We start from the raw sequence: 18,065 nt of genomic DNA on the forward strand, positions 1-18,065 counted from the left end.
TTTGGAAGAGGGGTTTGTCACTAAATTAACATTGAAAACAAACCCCACATATATACTAATTTCAAGTTGACTTTGGATTCAAGAAATTGGTCAACTAATGATGAACATGTACTGTGTTTCTCTAAAGATGATGAATTTGATTGATCAAACAAACAATCACAGTATGTGTTTCTGTGAGAAATCTTGGTTTTTTATTAGTTTACTGATCATCATTATAAAGATTGGAACTTGAGATTTAAAGAAGCAATTTCTTTATATATGGAGCAAAGCCATAAAACACCAACAGCTGAGGAGCTGTTAAAGAGGATCCAAGAGCTTGAAGTACAGCATGCTCACATCAAACAAAAAATATCCAAACTGATCATGCACCAGCCAAAACCACACCATCGACCCATTGGCGATACCAAGCTGACAGAAACTCACTATTTGAATATTATCCGGTCAATGGGTCAGGCTGTACATGTGTTTGATCGCAAATATCGGATTCGCTTTTGGTTAGTTTGAGGCTTTGGCTAGATCAATAGAGAATTATTGTAACGTGTTTTCGATCTCTTAATAAAGTGTTTATCGGTCATGTGCCTTGAAATGGGAATTAATGATGCAGGAACCGAGTTGCAGAAGACATTTATGGGCTTACAGCCGCTGAAGTATATGGGAAGACTCCAACAGAGATTCTTGTGGACCCGAAAGACGCTGTAATGGCAGATTATCTGCTAGAACGGACGGTAAGTGGAGAGGCGTGGTCAGGGGAGTTTCCTGTGACAAACAAGAAAGGAGAAACCTTTGTGATTTTGTGTACCAATACACCATATCGTGACGAAAACGGAAGATTAATTGGCGGTATTTGTATATTTACTGATTCACGTCCGTATCGACCAATGCATCAGAAGCCATCAATAGCCTCAAAGATATCAAATTTGGTGATGATTATTGCTGTTATCATTATATTTGTATATTTATGGATTTATGAAACTGAATTTGATGAATGATGACTTGTTTTCAGGCTTCAAAGGTGAAGTTGAAACTGCTGACAACAGATGATGAAGAGGATGCAGCTCAAACCAAAGAGAGCCCTCGGGGTCACATTGGGACGTATCCATTTGGAGTATTCACCGAGGAGAATTTTACTGGTAAGAGAAGCGTGTGGGCGTGGAATGCAAATGAAAGAAAAGACGAGTCTGTTGTTGCTAAACTCTGTCGCTTTGGTTGGCAACGTATATATGTGAATCAAGAACTCGAACACAAACAAATGTGGGATAATAGGAGGTTAGCGTTGGAGAATAATAAGATGGAGCCTTCAGGGTTGTGGCTAAGTAGTGCTGGCATGAGCACCAAACTCGATTATGAGATCGTGTGGGAAGACTTGATAACCAAACGAATAATTGGGCAAGGTATTTATTTTAGACATTTGGTTTAATTAAAAAAATGTAATCTAATTTTATTGCTAGTTAGTCAGTTATAGTTAGTTAAGGTATATTTTGGTAGGTTCATGCGGGACTGTATATCACGGATTGTGGCATGGATCGGTATGTTCTCCATCCCCAGCTAGTTAAACAATTTAAGCAGGAAAGAATTAAGAGGTAGAATTTTAGAGAATTTAAAAAATATACGCGCAGGATGTGGCAATCAAGATATTTACATACCAAGAATATTCGGCAGATTCGATGGTCTTGTTTAAACAGGAGGTAACTTAGTTATTTAACCGTTAATACTGATTGTTGAGTGTTTGGTTACTTAATAAATATATGTAATGGTTAATTATTTTGAAGGTGTCTCTGATGAAAAGGCTGAGACATCCAAATATTTTGCTGTTCATGGGGGCGGTAACTTCAACTCAGCATCTATGCATTGTCACCGAGTTCCTTACCCGGTTGGTTAATTCTTCACTCTTAACTCCGTCTCAAACCAAACACCATCTTTATTTAACTCAAGTTTACATCCACTTGTTTTAATCATGTAGCGGAAGTTTGTTTCAGATACTTCAACAAAAATCAACACGGTTAGATTGGAGACGGCGTGTTCAAATGGCCATTGATATTGTACGCACATATATATGCATACCTTATAATGATTATTCATCTATGTTATTATACACTGAGTAGTGTTGTTCGTGATAGGCACAAGGCATGAACTATCTTCATCAGTATAATCCACCTATTGTTCACCGTGACCTCAAGTCTTCAAATCTTCTTGTGGATAAGAACTGGACAGTGAAGGTGACTATGCTTGCTTGTTTAAGTTGTTTTGTTTCACATGCACTATTGACCGATTAATTAATGTGATCTAATTTGTAGGTTGGTGACTTTGGTCTCTCCCGAATCAAGCATCAAACATACTTGAAAACAAAGTCTGGGAAAGGAACGGTATTACACCTCAAACTGCAGCTAGAAGCGTTTTTTATGTTATGTGGGTCCCACAAAATGCAAACGTTTATTTGTTTGTTTTGTTTGTGTTGTGCAGCCTCAATGGATGACTCCAGAAATTATTCGTAACGAGCATGCAGATGAAAAGTAAGATTTCTTCATTTGTCATTTTCCCATGAATCCGATACATATTTAGTTAATCTGGTTGTTGCTTAGGTCGGATTTCTTCATTTGTCATTTTCCCATGAATCCGATACATATTTAGTTAATCTGGTTGTTGCTTAGGTCGGATTTCTTCATTTGTCATTCTTGTTAGTTTTTTTGATGGGTGCCATAATAATATTTAGTTGGATGGTCGGGTAACGGAACGGGTTTGCTAAAGGAGTAGTATTTTAGTTTGTTTTTGAGTTTGGTGGTGAAACAAGTGGTGGAAAACAAGTTATATATAGGTTTGGGCATCAAAAACCGGTTCCAACGGCTATATTACCGTTGGAACCGGTTCCAACGGATCTATTGTCTCAAAAACCGGTTCCAACAGCTATATTACCGTTGGAACCGGTTCCAACGGCTAGTTTGACTTTTGTTTGACTCTTCAAAAAAAACCCGTTGGAACCGGTTTTTCCGGGTACGAACCGAACCGGTTCCAATTAAGAACCGGGTAGGACCCGGGTTGGAACTGATACTGACATACAAATAGGAGAACCGGGTACGATTTTCGGGTACAAAAATACCCAAACCGGGTATTGTACCAACCGGGTTGGAACTGGAACCGGTTCCGGTTCGGTTCCACCAGTTAGGTTCCGGAACCGGTTTTTTTGTGCACGTCTACAGCTATGGCGTGGTATTGTGGGAAATCGTCACTCAGAAGATGCCTTGGGATGATCTTAACCCGATGCAGGTAAGTTAGATCAATATGCGTAATGCATGCTTGTAACTTGCAACTCATACTTCTTGAAAACCATAGTTACTAATGTCAGTCATACTTTCAGGTTATAGCAGCCGTAGGATTCATGGATAGAAGACCAGAGATCCCGAACGATGTTGACCCACTGTGGACTTCACTTATCGAAAGCTGTTGGAGCAGGTTGGTTGGTTTTAATAATAAATATGTTTTTAAAGATGACCTTTTATCGAACGGCTAAAATACCATAAACTTTATTTTCTTTTACACACAGCGAGCCACAATCTCGACCTACAATCCAAGAAATACTACACAAACTAAAAGATTTGCAGAAGAAGTATGTTGTCAAGCGTACTACATAAAACAGAACATAACAGAAAGGTGTGTATGCTTCCCAAAGGAATTCATCACGACCCATGTCGGAACAAAATCACACCAGTACGCTGCAGGCAAGTTGGTGAGTCAAACTAACTTAACGTCGTCGACCAGTATTGCTCGCTTTCGTTCAATTTTATCATTTTTTGCTCTTTTTTGACAGAAACAAAGAAAGCAAATGCATGCAATTTCATTCAGTAACTGAAGATTTTGTTATATATTTTAAAGGTTGTAAATTTATGTTTTACGCCGAGAGTGGAACCAGAAGATTTTGCATTTGCTCTCTGGTAAAATTTTGTTTAGGATGGACTGACTATTGTAAAGAAAGTAATACACAACGACCCATGTCGGAACAAAATTATTTTGTAAGATAACTAACTTAACTTCTTTCTTTCTATGTTTATACACCAATCATACAAATACGTTATGTTTGTTTTTATTTTATGAAATACTCTAATGTTATTTCAACATTTTAAGTACAACATTGTACCAGTTTGCAACAATACAAGTACATATCATATGCTCTCTCACAACAACATTGACCAGGCCGATATTGTTCTGATAATTTAAGAAAACACTATTTGTTTATTTGTACCTGAACAAGTTGGTTGGTTGGTTAGGTTCAGGTTCTATTAGGAAGAGATTGTTCAAGCACAATATGGAAATAGCATCGTTCGGATTCTCTTATGTATTGAACGTCCCCATTCATAAGCTTTAAGATTTTCCGACACATGCTTAGTCCTAAACCTTCCTCGCTGCTCCACTGACTGCCATGAAACATGTCCTGAACCAGTTCGGGTGGAAGACCATTACCCGGGCACACCATCCTGAACAACAATAACGTCATCCATCTTATCATTGTAACTGCTTTCTAGTAATATTATAAAGGTAAAGACAGCATACCTGAAGTCAATATGCACGTCGGTCATTCCATCAAAAATCTGTTTCAAAGTAGGCCGAACTTGAATCTCCACCCAACCGTTAGGCGAGGGTGCATGGTGAACCATATTCAACAAAAAATTTGTCAAAACTTGCTGAACCCATGTTTGATCACCAAACACGGTCAAAGCTTTGACTTCCTCGGGAATATCACGGATCAGCTGTACACCTCCGTCTCTCAAAGCGAACATCACTTGGCTGACCACAGCATCGATTACGCTCCCGAGAACAAAATCGTGCTTTTCAAGCTCCAAATGACTGCCATTCAAACTCAAAATTAGTAATCGCTTTATGACCAATTTCATAACAATAAAAAAAAAACTAACCCTTCTTGAATATTCTCCATATCAACATCTTTCATAATCTTTAGCATCTGTTTCTGGCACGCAGCACTTGTTTCCAACAACTGCTTTTGATCATCGGTTAGATTTGTTGCTTCCAAGAGAGAATTAGAAAACCGAATGCCACTTAACGGATTCTTGATCTCGTGACAGATATACGCCAGCTCTTTCATCCTCTCGAAACATTTATTTTCTTGTTGTCGTTGTATTTTCATTGCTTGTTGTAGCTCTGGGCTTGCAATCTGCAAGAAACAAAACGCTCCCATAACCTCACCGCTTAAATTAAGCCGTTTATTTGCTGTCAACAAAGCTTGCACGTATTCCCCACGCCGATCAAAAAACGAAAACATGTGTTTATCAGTGTCCTGCCCGCCAATCGCATTATGCAAAATGATCATGAACTTTGTCAAAGAATCGGGACCCTTTAACCGACAACAACTTCCAAAAATCTCTCCAACCAACATTTTCCCTATCACGTCTTCTCGGGCCCACCCCGTGAGCTTCTCCATGGCGGTATTCCACTCAGAGCAGCATGTGTTCTCATCCGATGCAAATATGGGTGGGATTAGAGCGTTGGGGTTATGAATGATCGCCTTGTAATCCCCTTGAATTTGAACAAATTTGTCCATTACAACTTTTTGCCTTGTAACGTCTTGACCAACGAAACAAACACCAACAATGTTATCTGAAGAAACGTGGATCGACTTACTAGTATACGATCAACTTTCCTCGGGTATGAGTGTACCATATCACCGATGGTTTTCCGGAATATGAATTCTTCCACCTACAAAACGAGCAGCACCGTGAACTTACCCCTCAGAAAGGGACAGAGGGGTCCTCTTTGGGGTAACCCTCCGGTGTGAGAATAAGATATTGTAGGAGAAGATAATAATAATCTGAAAGTGAGTAAGGACTTAGAATGTATTTTCTTGCTTACCTTCCCTTGTGGAGGTGGTGTGGTATTTATAGTATTAGGGTTTCCAATGATTGGGCTCAGACCCAATTAGGGCCTTTTTGGCCTCCTCCTATTGCTTCGCGCCACGTGTCCTTAGGACACCTGGTGCTTTTTCATTGATTATTCTCTGACCAAGGTATTTCACCTGACCCATGTGCAATCACGTGGTAGCACATGGGTTTTGCTGAGTTGTCCACCCTTCATTGGCAGCTGTCAACATCAGCATATTCTTTATTCCTTAAAGGATACCTTCTGGAAGGTTGTCTGATGAGCACAATCATGGTTGTCCTTATCCTGATTTGGATAAGGACGTGGTTGATTATGTGCATGTGTGATATGCGCCTATCCTGGGGATGCGCGAGGTCTTCTCTTTATTCTCACGCGCAGATGTTTCATGCGCAGATGTGATATGCGCAAGCATATGTAATATGCGTGAGCATACGCGCAGATGCGCCACGCGCAGATGTGATATGCGTGAGCATATGTGATATGCGCCACACGCAGATGCGCCACGCGCAGATGTGATATGCGTGAGCATATGTGATATGCGCCACGCGCATAGGTTTTGGCTTTGTGTCTTCATGACATCCTGATTTCAAGCCTCTTGTCTATATCTTGTGGGTTGACCCGCCCCGCTCGATGTTAAGGCGGGTGCATACCTCTTCATTATCCATATAATCCTTGCTAGAACAAGCATTAACCACCACAAAAACAGCATCTTCTTCTTGTGCTAAATTAAATGTCCTAAGTTTAATCTCAACGTTCTTATCTTCTTCACCTGTGCAAAGTGAACAATTTATATTACAGTAAGAATTCACAGAAAAACAATAATACTAGCATATTTGAACATCATTAATCGTAAAAATAAAAATAGTATCGTTTTTCTCTCTACAAAATTTGAATCTTTATGTTGCTGTACTTGGGTGTTCAAACATCAACGTATTTTTTACACAAAACATAAATCTTTATGTTGTGCTTGAGTGGATGCACATAAAAATCGCACTTTTCCTGACAAAGATAGAATCTTTATGGTGTTCTTGAGCTTACAATCGTCACAAAGCTTGTAGCTTTATGCTGTTATATTGAGTATTTAAACATCTGAAGTTGTATTTTTCATCAATAAGTGTAAATCATTATGTTGTCCTTGATTATTTAAGCATCAGAAATAATATTTTTATCCAAAAAAGTATGAATCTTTTTGTTTTTCTCGAGTATATAAACATTAAAGATCATATTTTTCTCCAAAATATTTAAATCTTTTTACATCAAAACTAAAGGATTTTTTAGAAAATAATGTGAAAGAGTAAAACAGGTACCTTGTAAAGCATGATCAAGAAGTTTGACAACAGTTTCTTCTGATTCTTTATAAATGAGATCCCGAACCAACGACTTCCCCATGGCATCATTCACCGGTAAGCCCGTCAATTCTGTAATCTTTGCATTCCATCCGTTTATCCGACCCTCAACATCCACAGCAAATATAGGAGCAGTTGCAGTCTCAATCAGTCTAACCATTTCTCTTGCAACCGAGCTAAGTTCATCCACCCCTTCCAACCCCATTTCTTCAATTTGAACCTTAACAACCGCTTTCGAATTGCTTTCTTCAGGATCTTTAAACGAGTCTCTTAATATTAGCTGTAAAGAGTGAATGGCATCCATTTCCGCATTCTCCCATGGCAAACTTCTACTTTTCACAACTTCTAAAAACGCATTAAACGAAGAACGCGGATGCATTCTTTGACCGTCATCTTTATCCTCAGGGTGATGCTTAGCTCCACCCCACTTGATCTCTTTTGCAGTGTGGGACCGGAACCAAAACAAGAAATCTTTAGACGTTATGTAAGCAACCGCCATCCCACAAACCGCATCACCGAGTGAAGCTGCACCCGGGTACCCTGCATCGGCTAAGCTATCGCTTAAACCGGTTGAATCCGTATGACAAGCTAATAACCAGTCAACAATATCTTTGATTTGCGCTTCGGTCGGTGTAATGCCTAAGGGGTAGTACTTTTCTTGATAATACAGTGCCGCCCCGTCACATTTCACAAGATCCATGATACTAGGACTCTGAGTCACAATACCCGTCGGTGAATCTCGAAGAATCATATCACATAACAGCGTTTGTGTTCTTAGAATCCGTTTTTCTGACATCTGTGAAGCCAGTTGTAACTCTAGATTCAACTGGAGCCCGAACGCTTGCATCAAAAACTCACACGCGTACCGTAAAGGAAACGGAATGCATCGCGTAGAAGTATGATGGCAAACCACTAATCCCCACAGCCCCATTGCCCCTCTTCCGCTTGCACCGTCTTCATTCCCGTTTATAATAACCGCCAAGGCTAACGACGCTATCGAACCCATGTTCGCCATGTACTGAGCATGACAACCACGAGGGGCTCGAAGGGTCGAACCCACCAAACACAACGGCTGCATCAAGTTATCATCTTGGATTACACGAACCGGAGTAGCATGACAGTCGACAATCATCCTCACACGATTCTGCCTAAACAAGAATCTCGAAGCCTGCGGGATATCAGTTGCAGGATAATGCAACCCAATATAAGGATCCAGATCGGCCCGTTTACTTTCAGCCACCACCTCACCATGCTCATCTTCATGAAACTTATACACCATGACCCGATCATACCCCGTAAGCTCCCTCACATTCTGCACAACCGTATCACACAAAAGCTTAATATCACCACCGGGCAACGCCTGCAGATTCGAAATAGCCCGAACCGCAAGCTTCTGAGACTGCACGGCCCCAGCAATCGACAAAGCAGGATCCTCGGTCCTAGCAGGCTCTAAATCAATAACTATCCCCACATCAATCCTATGCAAAATGGCATAAAACGGTTTGCCCGAGTTCTTGGAATGAACCCAAACAGGGTTCAGCAGAGTAATCTCACGGGCCCGAAAAGCCCGTTCGAGCAAAACCGCACTGGAGGGGGTGAAGAGCGTCTTGACATCGGTCCCAATTGTCAAGATTTCTGGCTTCTCAAGACTAGGAACAGACTGTGGGGCTAACCCTAACCTTTCTCTAGGGTTTTCGCTAAAGGCGATAACCCGAAAAGTAATATTTTCAATAGCAATCATACAGCCAAAGGGCTGGATGTGATAAGCAGTCATTTGTTGTTCAGCAATGGAATCAGTGGCAGTTTTGATTGACTGTGAGTAGTCAAAAGACTTACCTGATTCACCAGACTGTTCATAGACAGCATGGGGCCTGGCATCAACTGCATACTGAGCAATGGCTTTGCTCATGGAGTCAACTCTGTTGTTATTATTATTTGCTGCACTTGTGGAAGGTGTTGAAGATGGTGAAGGTTGTTGTTGGGGATGAACCCTAGAGCTTGCTCTGCTGCCTGAAGCCATGGGTCTGGGTCAAACTAATCTAATCTGGGTGTAACAGTAATAATAATATCAAGAAGCATAGAGGATGTTGTGGTTGTGGTGGAAGAAGTGTTGAAACATGTTCTGTTTTGGGTTTGGTTTGAAGATGAGTTGAGTTGATTCTCTCACATCACAAGCATTATTTCGCAAGATATTATTATTAACTAGATACTGTATTTTATTCTATTCTATTATTATTATTCATTCATACAAATACCGTATATGATGGTGAAAAACATTTTATTATTGGTTTTAGATCCACATAAAATTCACTTGAAGAAAATATAAATTATTTATTTGTTGACTCAAATTAATTAATCCAGTAGTAGCATTATAATCTTGTTAATAGGAGGTTTTGGGATTGAGCTTCGCTTGAAGCAATTTATCCAAGTGGATTTTTTAGTTGTGGGTCTTCTTCTGGTTGGGTCGGGTTACCACGTGCTATTCTTCGGACAGAAAGATGATTCGTTTGTTAGGATGATCTCAGGTGTCTTTTGCGTTTGTAGTTCAAGAAAAAAAAAGTTCTACTTTAAAAATATTTTTGGATGACAGTTAAATGATACTCGTTAAATATTTGTGTTTACTTTAAAACTAAAAATATTTGGAATTTGAGTGATCCTAGATGTTTGTGTCTTCATTAATCTAGAAAAATCTGAATATGTGATTATGTTTTTAATGTTTTTCTTGACGTTTTGGTGTAAACTTTGTGAAAACGAAGTTGTATTTAGAATATGGTATAATTAAGTATCATAGCCTCATAGGCGATATCGAGTGTCAGTAACAAACACGTACTCTGATGAATAAAACTGCACCTGATTGGACAAGATCGGTGATGATATTGGTATTGTCGGATCAGTTTATGTATTTATTTTTATGATTTTTTATCACCATGAAACACGTATTGATGTTTTAGACGTTTTATATTCTGGATCACGCAATAAAAATTTAATGAAATCAATGCATTTTCTTTTATCTTATAATAAACAAACATACAAGTAAAATGTTTAATTTGGTAATGCATATATGTAATTTTTACACTACCGGTACCAATGCAGATGCAGGGAAATCCCACTAGTATTAAACAATATAAACTTCATTGTTGTGTTGAAGAAAATGCAAGTCAAATATAAGAAAAGAAAGAGTAGCATCCTGATAGCAGGTTTTGAGGATGATGTGGCGTCAAGCCCATTTGTTTTTATTGGGATTGGTAGGGAGCTTTTTTTTAATTACTTAGTTTTTCTATATTTTATCTCTCGTATTACGAGAGTTGTTTTATATTATTTGTTTATAATATTAATATATTTTTAGATTTTAATTTTATTTATTATAAGTTAATAATATTTAAGGTTTGATCATGACAAATTTTCACAAATAAATGAGATTTTATAACTCGGTTTAAAAGATATTTAGGTTTGGTAAGACCGATAACCCACTTATTTTTTTACTATAAAATTATTTCTTAATTATAAATAATATCTTTTTTTTAAAGAATGAATATTAAATTTTAGTAATCCCTATTTTATAGGATTTTCATATCAAATATTTGGTGAGATTAATCTTTAATTTAGTGAGATGTTATAACCCGTTTAAGGGCTATCTGGGTTTGGTGAGACTCGTACCCGTGAATTCGGGTCAAATACATAAAAAGCCTTCATTTACAAATAAAACAATCTGTTTGCTTTAGAGAATGTAGAGAGCAACCCAATCTGGTGGATTGAGAGAATGTAGGGAGCAACCAATGAGACTTTAAGAGAGGAAGGGGAGTGATTTGGAAGGAAAGAAAAGGTAATGGGTGTTCCAGAGTTCTTTTAAGAAGAGAAAAGGAGAGCTTTTTAGTGTAAAATGTTTTTCTTCCAAATTGGAAGGATTAGGAGGGAAGGAAAACTAAGGGGGTTTTCCCTCCCCTTCCTCCCTTTAATAAACTCGGGAACACAACGTAAAGGTTTCGTTTATATATAATTAGGATACCTGATTTATCAGTAAAACTTTTAAAATATACCCCACGCATTTTGGAAAAATGTTATATAATAGTAACCAAGTTTCAAAAGTGTCCAAATTAGGTCACTCATGCAACTTTTTCCCAAATTGGGTCACTAACTCTTCAAATCGAGCCTCACCGATTTTTTTGTGCGTCAAGAAATCAATGGAGGATAAGATGTGGGGGTCGAGATTTGCAATATATGCAATTAAATTTAAAAAAAAATAAAAAGTAACGTTAATTATATTAAAAATTAAAAATAAAAAATAAAATCCACATCACCACTCAAGGTCAACATAAAAAAAAGATAAAAAGATTTCTTATGTGAAACAAAAAACAAAAAAAAAACTAAAAATACATGTTAAACCCTAAATATAATAAAAAAACGGAAGTTCGGTGACTTTTTTGGAACACTTTTTAAACTTGAGTGACCTAACTGAAACACTTTTAAAATTTTGTTACTATTCTATGAAATTGCCCCATTTTAATTGTAAGTAAATTCTAATTTACTAATAAGTTTACATAATTTATATCTATAATTTATGAAAAACAAATAGATTTACAAAGTAAACAGTTTGGATGTTAAATTCTTGATATATTATATACATTGTTATAATGCTATGCCAAAATTTCATATTATGTCACTAATTGTCAGAGATTGTAGAGATAGTCCGTATTGTTTACTTAAACCACTATGTTTTTGTTCTTGAGATGGTGATGATGAAAAAGAAAACTATGTTGAGCTCTTAAAAGTGATCGGCCCCTATCTGTTTTGTGTAAAAGGCCCCATAAAAAAAAACCCTCTAGCTAACAAAAATGGATCGGCCCCAACTGAAGATAACGGTAATTAGTTAGTTCTACAGTGCATAGCAACAAAAAGTAGATTAATCGAGGTGTAGCCAGTTACTTCATGGTATCTAATCGCTTTTAAGAAAAGAAACAAGATAACATGTTTGTATTTTTTTTCTAATTTTTTAAATTATTTAATCAACTCATTTTCTTTCTTCCATGTTTTATTAAAAATCTTTTATTGATGTATGATTTATTTGTTTAAATTCATATCGTGAAATCTAAATTCTTAGGAGTAGGATTATAGTTTAGTTGATCGGATTGCTTTTTCCACTTTAACGTGTTCTTACTGATCCATAATTCATATTAACCGGGTATGTTGTTTTAGTGATGAAGCCATTTTTTTGTCCACACCAACAAAAAGTTATGGACCCGTCGGTGTTCATATCTATGTAGTTATTATTCTTGTATAACACCCATTATGATGGTCTAAAGTAGTGTATGAAAATACAATTATTATTATAAAGTTAAACCTTAAAGGCAGGAATAAACGGATGGAATATATATATATATATATATATATATATATGTTTGTATAAATGAGATATAAAAGTAAAAGTATGATTTAGTAAAGAAGTCTAGAAAGAAGATTGAAGTGGGGTTTAAGGTTGTGTGTCTGTAGTGGTAAATTGGTAATGGAGGGGACCAAAGGCACGTGAAATATGTACTGCAATTGGTCAACCAACATTCTATTCCCGTTCTAGTACATCACAACCAGCCACGTGTCTCTGTCTCTTACCTCATCTCACGTGCTCAAAGTCAATGCCTTGCCTTCTCACATAAACATCAGGCCGTCCGTCCGGTCTGGTCTGGTCTGGTCTGGTCTGGTCTTTTTTTAACCATTCTTTTACTTAATTAATTACAAGGATACTAGTAGAGATTAATTATATGTTTATTCCTAACTTTTATGTTAATTTAAATAAAATTACTATTATACCCATATAGTTAACTAAGTCAAAAATAATATGAGTTGCAGATTGATAAAACTATACCTGCTTGAGTTGCTATTGGAAAAACCACACATGCCTCCTCTCCACACTGAGAGAGAGCTAGGGGTCTACCTTTGACGAAAAAACAAGAGATATAAACGGGTGGTCTTGGTGTAGAATGGCAATTTTAGGCGAGGATGGTGGCCGTAGATTGGTAGAACATAAGTATTTAGATCTTTTTTTTTTCTTTCAGACAAAGGTATGCTGGTAATTTTACATAATTTTAATACAAAATAATAATAATAATAATAATAATAATAATAATAATAATCCATTCTAAGGACTACTGGTGTTACGTTTTGATGAAACTATTGGATTAAACCTGTAGATTTTTATAGTTGAATACCAAAACCAAATTAGTGCATACCACACGAACCGTAAATGTAATTAGCTGTACATATTACATAATTGTTTGACAATTTTATTAAATCAAATATGGATATTAAAGTTTGGATGCAAATTTTACAACAAGCTAATTACCCATATAAATATTGAATTTCATGTTTGGAAATACATGACTAAGTATGCTAATAATTCCTATCTCGAGAGGGAAAAGTCGGTTGTTATGTTTCTTCGTCTAATAAACATGTCATGTCCGAACTCATTTAATTAAACAAGTTGATCCGTCAGCCCAATCGTTATAACCTTCCAACTCATTTTAAATGTTTACATTTGACTATTAACTAGCTTACAATTTGTCTATCCGTTTGTTATGCTTAGATAATTGAATTAAACGTGTCATGTTCGGGCTACATGTTTTTTTAAGGATGGCCATGACAAAGGTAATAATGTCTATGAAAAAAATAAGTGCATGACTCGTGTTCAAGTTTAACAATTCAAACTGTTAACCCGAACCTGCTAACCCTCAATCCGAAATATCTACTAAAGGTTATCTTTTTCATAAAACATATTAACTTCTTCTTGATAATCTTTTATTAGCGTAATCTAATCATTATTATCATACTAAACCTCCTAATGAGAATACAAACAAATTAATAGAGTTGTTCTTTTGCCAACTTATCTATAAAAAGGTTAAAATCTAATAATAATATAATATTGTAGCCATATTTGTCCATATTTATGTTAGTTATATGAATAGAATCTTATCCAAGTTAGAATCACAAAAAAGCATTACTTCTTTGGAATAAACAAAAGAAATAGTAACATCCTTACTTCTTTACTTTATATATTAGTTTTCGAGCATGTGTCACAAACAGGATAATTCAAATTATAAAATTATAAATAAAGTAAATAACTACATAGCATATAAAAAAAATATATTACATCTATCTTGTATCTATACAATGTGTGCATAAATTGATTTTATTATCACAAAATTATCTTTTTTTAAATGAACTTAATAAAAAAAATGCACGTGTAGAAACATATCCGAGAAAGCTTTTTTCTATTGAAAATTTCATTCTTAGTATCATATATGTATAATTGAAATAATTTTTGTTATGAACCAATTTCAGAAATAAGACTTCTCATACGATTGTAGTTCTAACCACTTAGCCTAAATACAGAAGGAGCGTTACCTTTATTGATATATTTATCAATTTACCACCCATCGAAAGAAATGATAACATTAAATTGCAACGACGGAGTTTCTTTAAGAACTATGTTTTTCTGACCTACACCATGAAAAAAAATTTGATTGTTTCATTCGAGCATAGTTTTGCATGACATGCTTCCCATACAACGTTTTGATCACCTTTGAAGAAAAAGTTAATGCTGACATAAATATTTTAAATTTAATAAAAGTTAGAAGCATTGATGGCCATGGGGGGCATGTCGAAAGTGTTCGCAATCTTTTCTTATATTTAATAGTCGAGGGAAAAATAGTCAATTTGTCAAATCCCGAACCTTTCGATTATTTTCAAAAATGCCATTGAAATAAATTTGATACCCAAATCATTTTTAAAATTCTAACTTTCATCCGTTTGACATTTTTAAGTCAACACTTTGAATCAATAACAAATTTGACGATAAATCTATTTGCGTTCACAAACTTTTAAAAATACTCAAATTTCCCATTTTTGATCCGTAACAAATTGTGACTAACTAAACTTGTACCAAACAATCTATTTACCAACTTTTAACCCATAAAAAATTAAATTTAAGTTTCACAAAAAACCCCAAACAATCATTGATATAAAAACTAAGAAATTAAATATGATAAACTTTGTTATATCTAGTGATTCGTATATACTATCCTTACATTTTAACATATATATATATATATATAGTTTACTAAATTAAACGAAAAAATAAATGGATAGATTTTATGCATATATTTATAAATTTATAAGAAAATTACAACAATAATAATGATAGATAAATGGATTGATTTTTAGAAAATGGATCGACTTTTAAGCATGTATTTATAATTTAATAATTACTTTGTAAAAATGAAAGCATATTCGAGTTTTGTTTTTCTTTACAATCTTCTACAAAATATATAATACAATATGTTAATGATAACATTTGAAATTATATTCTTTTCAAATTTTGAGAAACGTGGTTTTGTTGTTTTGGATTTCACAAAGTATTTTGAAATATATAGTAAAATAATATGTTAATATTTATTTAAAAAAATGTATAGATGTAATATAATTAGCGTGTAAAAGGAAAGTGAATAACTGTTGATTATGGTCAATTAATATCTTAGTTTTGGAGAGAAAAATATTGTGAGAATTAACCAAAAGATGACAAGTGTCCACAATTATTTTACTTTATTAGAATAGGTAGATAGATATTTAATAAACGGTTCCATATTCTTATATTTCGTTACAATTAATATCATTCGTTAAAAAGTAAATGCCAAAGAGCGCTTACATTAAAATGGAAGGTAAATTGGTAAAAAGTTATGTCGTTAGCCCTTTTTGCAAAGTAAGCAAACAAGAAGCCTTAAGAACAAACATGTGGCTTGCAGTTTTACGTTTGATACTTTTGGTTTTCTTGTATCTTAGGCTCAAGATTTTTTATTAATTATGTGTATATGTGGGGAATATGATATGAGGTGCCTTTTAAGAGTGAACAAAATTTGTGGAATAATATGTATCTTAGTTAAAAATAAAAATATATTAATGGAGATGAGGGTTCCATTTTGAATGCTCTTATATTATCCAAGAGGTAATAAATAGGAATGTTATTAAATCTGGATATGTGAATGTAAGTTTCAAAAAGCTTAGTTTTGCTATTCTTTATATTATTGTAAGCGGTAACATACTATGAATTACGATATTTACCGTCCAAAAGTTAACTTGAAAAATTTGGGTACAGGTTTATATCATCATATATATATATATATATATATATATATATATATATATATAAAAATATAATATAAAGTATATGCTAGGATCAGGTTGCAAACACACACACAAACAAAGTTCAGAAAAAGTAAAGAATACGAAAATATAGCGTGATTCTATCTAACTAACCTACATCCATTGATTGCATGGTATTTTATTATTGCTACATGCCTCACTTGTAACGAAGATATTACAAGTACAATGGATATGAATAGAGATTACATTAGAATTTACAACTTGTTAAACAATAAAACCATACCGGACCAAATATGAGAACAAGGCTCGGCCCAAAGTCTCCCTTAGCTTTCAACCTTCATTAAACCCAATGACCATCTTCAAGATATTCAACGAATAAATCGAGCCCAATTTGAGACTCCAAACCCAACAGCCCAACAGGTAACAAATAGGAATGTTATTTAAGTCATATTATTAACCAAAGCTAAGTGAATACATAAACCAAGTGTAGGGTGTTTGACTTAATAACTTGGTTTCACCAAACGGGTCGGGTTGCCTGTGACTTAGCTAGCGTGCAAGGAACTGGCTTGAACATATTATGGGTGGGTTAATTAAATGAAGGTCAAGTTGTCTTTTTTTTCTTTTTTAATTAGTTAAGTTGGTTAGTAACTAGAGATGCTGCTTGCATTTTGAAACAAACTTAACATACTGTATGGAAACTAAGTCGCACATGAAAAGGATTAATAGAACTAGAACATGACACTAGGAGATAAACATAACATGCCAATGTGTAGCAAAACACTAAAATGACCTTCTAGCAAAATGTGGCATACTTAAAGGAGATTGGGTACATGGAAGTACTCGAGTAAGAAAAACGGATGACTTGACCCGCGCTCATCTTTTGACCATTATTGACCAAACAGTCATCATAGGAAAGTCTCTTGAAGAGGTTCGGGTTAACTAGCTTTGTTGAGGCAAACCAACCGCAATGAAGATGGATATTTGAAGGTGCACACCCTGATTGTGATTCACAGGTGTTGATTATTTCGACCATGTAGACCGGTAGTATCCCGGAACCTGACTCTAGGCCTTGTGATATGCTCAAGTCTCTGGATGTACAGGTTGACCCCCCTATTTGACCAAATTCAAATGTAAAGTTATTAGTTATTTGTACATGTGTTAGTTGTACCAATAACAATAGGTTGCATGATGTGCACATAATGTAGGTTGTATTATATGCATGCTTGTACATTCTCAAATTTGAACTACCATCATGTAAAAGAGAAAAAAAAAGTCAAGAACCCATTTGATATTAAAAGTAATAAGTACGATAACTAGGTCCCATAACTACACACAATTACTCTTACATGTATGTTTGCTGCCAAATAAGTAAACGTTGTATAACGTGCACTTTATTTAAGGTGCACTTTTGACAAATTACAACTAACATCTGTATGGAAGAAAATAGAAATCTATACCAAAAGAGAGACAAAACCTAAATTAGCAATTGCATTATATATTATGTTAAGTGAATGTATTCTATTTACCAATTTGCAACAAGTTGTTTCAAAAGGGATTAATTAAGACTGACATAGTTCATGCCATTTGAGTAATGCAGTAAGTTTTACATAATGCATATTATGTGACTGATTGTACCATATGCAACTTTACTTGTACCTTGACAAGGTGCAAGCTGTTAAGCAAAATTGA

General features: G+C 35.2%; 1 protein-coding gene and 1 pseudogene across 2 annotated transcripts; one reads left to right on the forward strand and one right to left on the reverse strand.

The window, feature by feature from the left end:
• Window positions 1-258: 258 nt before the first annotated feature.
• On the forward strand, window positions 259-3,941 carry LOC143613311 (serine/threonine/tyrosine-protein kinase HT1-like; annotated as a pseudogene). The gene is made up of 14 exons (XR_013150092.1): window positions 259-494; window positions 605-920; window positions 1,004-1,391; window positions 1,486-1,526; window positions 1,617-1,685; window positions 1,770-1,870; window positions 1,961-2,039; window positions 2,118-2,216; window positions 2,295-2,363; window positions 2,461-2,515; window positions 3,185-3,261; window positions 3,353-3,447; window positions 3,539-3,721; window positions 3,803-3,941. The product of XR_013150092.1 is annotated as a serine/threonine/tyrosine-protein kinase HT1-like (transcript).
• A 112-nt stretch (window positions 3,942-4,053) lies between these two features.
• LOC143613312 (phytochrome B-like) lies at window positions 4,054-9,462 on the reverse strand. The gene is made up of 5 exons (XM_077087053.1): window positions 7,191-9,462; window positions 6,546-6,652; window positions 4,905-5,605; window positions 4,543-4,836; window positions 4,054-4,466 (listed from the first exon to the last, which is right to left on the reverse strand). The coding sequence occupies exons 1-5, from the start codon at window positions 9,247-9,249 to the stop codon at window positions 4,262-4,264; spliced, it is 3,366 nt and encodes a 1,121-aa protein (XP_076943168.1). The 5' UTR covers window positions 9,250-9,462; the 3' UTR covers window positions 4,054-4,261.
• Window positions 9,463-18,065: the final 8,603 nt, after the last annotated feature.

Source organism: Bidens hawaiensis, unplaced genomic scaffold, assembly GCF_021521415.1.
Source record: "Bidens hawaiensis isolate Kalapana, Puna unplaced genomic scaffold, B.hawaiensis_p1.1 tig00037155_1, whole genome shotgun sequence".
In the NCBI taxonomy this organism is placed as follows: Eukaryota; Viridiplantae; Streptophyta; class Magnoliopsida; order Asterales; family Asteraceae; genus Bidens; species Bidens hawaiensis.